Source organism: Merops nubicus, unplaced genomic scaffold (assembly GCF_000691845.1).
Source record: "Merops nubicus isolate BGI_N331 unplaced genomic scaffold, ASM69184v1 scaffold18292, whole genome shotgun sequence".
Taxonomy (NCBI): Eukaryota; Metazoa; Chordata; class Aves; order Coraciiformes; family Meropidae; genus Merops; species Merops nubicus.
Window position 1 is genome coordinate 713 of NW_008594440.1, and position 6,713 is coordinate 7,425.

General features: G+C 42.7%; 1 protein-coding gene across 1 annotated transcript; it reads left to right on the top strand.

Moving 5' to 3' along the window:
* The first annotated feature begins 2,710 nt into the window (after positions 1-2,710).
* On the top strand, positions 2,711-6,120 carry LOC103768639 (tubulin alpha-8 chain). Its single transcript, XM_008935791.1, has 4 exons — positions 2,711-2,928; positions 3,617-3,765; positions 4,328-5,008; positions 5,821-6,120. The coding sequence occupies exons 1-4, from the start codon at positions 2,901-2,903 to the stop codon at positions 6,106-6,108; spliced, it is 1,146 nt and encodes a 381-aa protein (XP_008934039.1). The 5' UTR covers positions 2,711-2,900; the 3' UTR covers positions 6,109-6,120.
* The last annotated feature ends 593 nt before the right edge of the window (positions 6,121-6,713 follow it).

Sequence of the window (6,713 nt, forward strand, 5' to 3'; positions counted from 1 at the left end):
ACATGCTTCCACAAGTTCCCCATGCCCTAAGGCAGAACTGGGGTAGTGAGTATGTTTGGGGAATAGCTTGAAAACGTCTCCCTTTGGACAGTAAATACTTAAGCCAGGTTGCTTTTAATACTTAGGCATGTTGTTTTTTATAATAGAATCAAAGCTGTCACAGGTTTAGTTTCACAAAGGACCTGGCCCTTTCTACTCTCTCTTGCTAGATAAAAAGTCAGGTCCACAATCTGTAAGAGAGGTCCTGGTACATTAGTGATGGGCTGTGAAACATGAGTTTGGAGTAGGCTCCAAATTTAAATATCATGTAGAGATCAGCTTACTCTGCCTGTGACTCTGAAGAAGGCCCACTCTCTTCTCTACTAGAAGTCTGATATCTGTTTTAAAGCTCTTTACCATGCAAAATGAGAAACCTTTTTATTACTGTTTTTGCTCCTTGTCAGAATATTTCCAAATTATTGGTGGAATAGGAGAAGATGGGAGTTGAAGGCTGGAGCACGGCAAGAAGCCTAGCTCAAAAGCCAGGGTTGAGAAACTGCTTGAAACTAGTGTCTCTGAAAGCTCTGTCTAAAAGGAAAGGAACAGGTTCTACAGTCTTCAACTGTAGTCCTAAGCTTTACAGTATTAACATTCTAAAGCAACACTCACTTATTCCATCTGTGAAAAAAACAGATCAATTCCTCCACTGATCTGAGGAACAGAGCAAAGCAGTAATTGTAGTTTTGCTCTAAAAGATATTCTTTTAAAAAGTCACTTAGCCTCATTGCCATGTGTAAAGGAAACAAATGTTTTTTTCTTGTTGTCAGTGTCACATTCACATTGGGATTTAAAAGTAAAGCAGGAGCCTGTCCTGCGCAAAATCAGCATTAACTGAAATCTCTAAACCTGAATACGCCTTCAGGGTCTCCTGAGTCAGCCTCCAAACTGCAATTCCCCTGCAACATACCAACCTATGAAGCCTCATCATCACTCAAATAACTCGGATACTTCTGCACAACTCAGCTGAGAAAAACTGGGTTGTGCAAGTGCACTTGAGAGCATGTTACACAGACTGCTGCATGTGCATTTGCAGCGTCAGCAACTTACAAATGAGTACTAAATAGAAAGAATATATTTCATTTAATGAAATATTTAAATTTATGTTCCATATTTGTTTGAACTTCCGAGGATGACTCACTGGGGTGGTGGTGACTTCTGAAATACTACTTGCCTCTGAAAAAAATACCTTTAGTTATGTTTCTAAAACATAAAAATGTGTCAGTTGTGAAGAGAACACTGTTCCAGATATGCTGCTGGTCACACCTTCTGCCTGAGGATTTAGTTTCTGGGGAAGATGCATTTCACTCTCAGGTCACAGGATGATTTTGCAGGGTAAGCAGTTACAGAATTAAAAAAAAAAAAAAAAAAAGTTAACTGGCCAAATGTGGTAAGTCATTGGATACCTCTAAATGTCATATTACATAATAAAAATCAGGGAGGACCATTCTCTGGCCTTGAAGCCAGGTAGCATGGCCTGCTTCATATTTAGGCATCTGAATGCTCTTTTCCTCTCCAAAGTTAGTCAGTGGTCAGTGAGCTGCTCACTGGGAATCCTTCTGGCAATGAATTGTGGTCTGGATGCTGCCCAAGCATCGCCTGGAAAAGTATGAACTGGCATAAGCCAAAACTGCCAAGAGAGCATGTCCGTTATCAGTCAGCACCAGCCATCACAGGCCAGTGTTCAGTACTAGGGTCTGACTCTTTCTTACTCTCTAGTATAGACAGGGCCATTGAGATCACAAAGATGGTGCTCAGGAGGCTTTAATTATAATTGCTCCAAAACAGAAACTGAAGCTGACTCAACCTCTGAAACCACTCTGTCCTTTAAAAACTGCCCTTCACTTCACCCACTGTCATAATCATCAGGGCTAGCTCAGAAGTATCTGTTTCATAAATCTGTTTCTGAACTTATGAACTCTATCACCAGGTCCTTCATATTCCTGTACTCTTGAGCGTAAGGGATTTTGGAGCAATTGGCACCTGCCTATTTTAGCTTGGTGTTACATACATTGTTTTCTTTTCATTAAAGTTCCTGTATCCACACAACTATGCTCAAAATTATGCAACTAAACATGCCGTATTGCAATGACACTGCCTGAATAGGCAATGGACGTGCAATGTAAAATTCACAGCTGCTCAGGAGCTTGAAGGAACATCTGTTTCAACCAAGAGAATCTGATATAATTTCCTGAGGTGAATACTGCTTAAAGCAGTTCTTCCAAGTTTCCAGTCTAGCCTGCTATCAGAGGGTAAAAGGTCAAAAGACATCACCTGTCTTGGGTTACATAAGGCTGAAGGACAACACATGGCTGTGTCAAGTTCCAGCCAGGAGTAAAAATAAACTAAACTGGGATGTGCTCCTCAACACAATCTGTAGGAGGAAAGGTGGGGTCTGTGAAACTGAAATGACTTTTTTTTTTCCCCTGTCTGTTTTCATTAAAGCACATAGATCTCAACTTTTTTAAGAACTGTCCCAGTATCTGGTGTGTATATGTTTGGTCACATTGTGGTCACAGGACTGAACAAATGAATTAAATGCTGACAGCAACGATTCACCATTTTTTTTGGAAAAGCTGGGAAATACACCGGGGAAAAAGTAACAGCTACGAATAAGGAGGACTAATGTGCACTGTTTTTTTTGACTCATCTCTGCTCTCTTCCCTTAGCGTGAGTGCATCTCTATCCATGTTGGCCAGGCTGGAGTTCAGATAGGAAATGCATGCTGGGAACTCTTCTGCCTGGAGCATGGCATTCAGCCAGATGGTACCTTCAAGAATCTGCAGGATAAACTCAACTACGATGACTCTTTTACCACATTTTTCAATGAAACAGCCACTGGGAAGCATGTGCCACGGGCTGTAATGGTGGACTTGGAGCCAACTGTAGTAGGTCAGTACAGAAATAAAACTGGAAAATTAAAAAGAGCTTATTTCTCTTTATATCAACATGGTGTGCCACTAGTCTCCACTGGTAGAAAGCAGCACACCCTTTGTGTCTTAGTCTACCACTAGATAGCATGAAATTACTTTTCTTGTGACACAGAATGCCAGATTCCGTCACAGGTTTTATAAACAGGAACAGCAGGATCCCCAGCAGCTCAAAAGCTAGTCCACATGGTTTGTATGATTTCCCTTTGCACAAACAACTTTCTGTTTTGTTATTGTGACATTTCTGCCATTTGAATTCTGCTTCTCTCTGATGCAGATTCCAAGTGGGAGAAGCCTGACAGTTTCCTTCCAGGAACAGAAGGAATTCTAAAAATTGGGCTACCTAGGGGAATCTGATTTTCTACACATCTTTTTTTCTGGTGGCTTGTCCTCTTATGAGTACAGGCTGTACAACTTAGAGGCTCATGAGAAGATAATTTCTTTGGCTGGATGCAGGCCACACCATAAATCAAGAGAATGCAACAATGAAAAAGTGCTTAGGAGACAGCTCCCTTCTCGACCAGCATCTGTTTCTTGGGGTCATGACCCCCATGACTGAAAGTTTGCATCAATGCCAACAACAGCCACCAGAACGTGTTGGCACTGGAGCACAACCATGCAGCTTCTTACAGTTTCTGTTTCTTGCTCAGATGAAGTGCGGGCTGGCACCTTCCGGGAACTTTTTCATCCGGAACAGCTGATCACTGGAAAGGAGGACGCAGCCAATAACTATGCCCGTGGCCACTACACCGTCGGCAAAGAAAGCATTGATGTGGTGCTGGATCGTGTCCGTAAGCTGGTAAGTCCCAGCAGCTTCAAAAGAGCAGTTTGGATTCTGCAGAGGAAAGAGGTGCAGAACAAGCAGCTGGTTAACTACAACTGATACCAGTGGTTCAGAAAAGGCACTGCAAGACATACAGAGGTATCATTACTAATCCAAGAGAGACAAGCCCAGTCAGTTGTTCACCTCCCAGCTGTGTGCCTCTAGATAGTCTTAAAAAGTGGCTCTGAATATGTAATTCTTCATCATTAACACAGCCCTAAAGCACCAATACTGATATAGAAGGGTGGATTAGGCAGTTCTACATTGCTGGTTTCAGCTTGACTAACTAAAAGAAGTGTGAAGTTCAGAGAGAAGCTCCACAGAAGAGAGTACAATTTTTACGTCATAGTTGAGCCAGTGAGGAAAGCAAAGGGTGGGATTGTCACCAGCACTTCCTCAAGAAAACCTGACATGAAATCTGTGCTCTTTATTGATGATGACTGCTTTTTCCTTCACCTCAGAATAAGCTCATGTAGTAGATGAAGTCTTTTCCTTCCTCTTCAGCCCCTCTTCTTTCACTTTCTCTTTTGCTTTCTAGACTGATGCATGTTCTGGGCTGCAAGGGTTCCTGATTTTCCACAGCTTTGGTGGGGGTACCGGCTCTGGCTTTACCTCCCTACTGATGGAACGCCTCTCTGTGGATTATGGAAAGAAGTCCAAACTGGAGTTTGCTATCTACCCAGCTCCTCAGGTCTCCACGGCTGTGGTGGAGCCCTACAATTCCATCCTGACCACACACACAACCCTGGAGCACTCAGACTGCGCCTTCATGGTGGATAATGAGGCCATCTATGACATCTGCCGCCGAAACCTGGACATCGAGCGCCCCACTTACACTAACCTCAATCGTCTCATCAGCCAGATTGTCTCCTCCATCACCGCCTCGCTGCGCTTCGATGGTGCCCTCAATGTGGACCTGACGGAGTTCCAGACAAACCTGGTGCCCTACCCACGCATCCACTTCCCCTTAGTGACCTACGCCCCCATCATCTCCTCTGAGAGAGCGTATCACGAGCAGCTCTCGGTGGCTGAAATCACCAGCTCCTGCTTTGAGCCCAACAACCAGATGGTGAAGTGTGACCCAAGACATGGGAAGTACATGGCCTGCTGCATGCTCTATCGCGGGGACGTAGTTCCCAAGGACGTCAATGTAGCAATCGCTGCCATCAAGACCAAGAGAAGTATCCAGTTTGTTGACTGGTGTCCAACAGGCTTCAAGGTGACTGTGGCTGCCATAAACTTCTCTTTAATGTTTAAAGGCCAAGTTCATTCTAGAGGAAAACTTGTATTTAAAGTTTTAGATGTTGTATGTTTTCCACTTGTGAGAAGAAGGAACATAGGACAAATGCATGTGTATAAAATGTGCCTTTTCTCCTTTGGACATCCCATTGACACAGACTCCTCAATATTTACAGAAGTGGAAACCTGACATGTGAATGAGTTAAAATATAAAGAAATATTCATTTCAGACCTGATTTTTGGAAAAGCCAATGAGTGTTGCCTCTGAAGCAACATCTAAAAACTAAGGAAATACCCAAACTGATACAATTAATACAGGAAATGTTGATATTAGGGACTCTGTCAGTTAACCCTGTCCCTCAGAAATATTATACAGTCTCTCCTCACTGTCTACGTAGCAGTGTTGGGAAACATGATGTCAACAATAAGAGAGACATTAGCAGTGGAAAAAATATTTTTCATATAAATAGCTGGTTTAAGACTGAAAACTTTGACCATTCTGTATTAGTTTCTCTAGAGTATCCTGGTGAAACAGCATGTTCAGAGTTGAGTAGCTGTTAAGAAAGCTACAAACTTGCCAGTGTTCATTAAACAGGAGAATAACACAGACATTAAAGTGACCATGGATCATACTGTTTGTGACACTATTTTTAGTGGCATCTGCCATCTGTTAGATTTGGATAGAGGCACCACTCTAACCCAGCATCCTTAACTTTACTCACATTATTTCAGCTCTTTGATTGCTTTCTGCTCTTGCCTTTTTACAACCTTCTCTCATATTCCTGTTTCTAGGTTGGGATCAACTATCAGCCTCCTACAGTGGTTCCTGGCGGAGACCTAGCCCAGGTTCAGCGAGCAGTCTGCATGCTCAGCAACACCACGGCCATTGCAGAGGCTTGGGCAAGGCTTGACCACAAGTTTGATCTGATGTATGCCAAGAGAGCCTTTGTGCACTGGTATGTGGGTGAAGGCATGGAGGAGGGAGAATTTGCAGAGGCCCGAGAGGACCTGGCTGCCCTGGAGAAGGACTACGAAGAAGTGGGAACTGACTCATTTGAAGAAGAAAATGATGGGGAGTAATTTTAAAATCAATTTGTTCCTAGCAAGCACAGAATGGTGCCTGTATCACTGTGTTGCACATCTCTACCATTAGGTCACCTTTTTAATATGCAATATACAGAAATTTAGGAGGGGCCATATAGAGGCATCTTTTAGTCCATAAATCATGGGTAAATTGTCCTGTAAGATATAATCAATTGTAGTAATGCCCCACCAGTCCCAGCAATGCAAAAAGATTTGCTCCTCTTCCTCTCACATTTAACGTAAGCCTCCTCAGGCTCTAGTACACATGCTAAAACTGCTACAATTAAAAATATGCCACTCAGAGCACAGCAAATCACAGTTTTCAAAGTTTTAATTTGACATACCTTCTGCTTGTTGGCATGTCAAAAAATAATGACCACAGAAAAATGAGTCCTCTGCTCTGTGCTTTATTATTCTCTCACTGACCTTCAGCTGACTGACCTGAAAGGGACATTTCACTCTTCTCTGAAATGTTTTTTCTGATAAAGCAAAGACTTTCTTCAGAATTGTTAAAGAAGCACGAGTTTTCCACATTTGGGGGATAAACATCTGTGTTGTGAAAACAATTATCCTTTTTTGGTTGGGTGAAGCTGCAGCAGGAA

Excerpts from the sequence above, each read along its gene's own strand:
- LOC103768639 (XM_008935791.1), top strand. The coding sequence starts at position 2,901 with ATGGTGGACTTGGAGCCAACTGTAGTAG. Across the intron at positions 3,766-4,327 it reads TGGATCGTGTCCGTAAGCTG|ACTGATGCATGTTCTGGGCT; the intron begins GTAAGTCCCAGC and ends TTTGCTTTCTAG. Across the intron at positions 5,009-5,820 it reads GGTGTCCAACAGGCTTCAAG|GTTGGGATCAACTATCAGCC; the intron begins GTGACTGTGGCT and ends TCCTGTTTCTAG.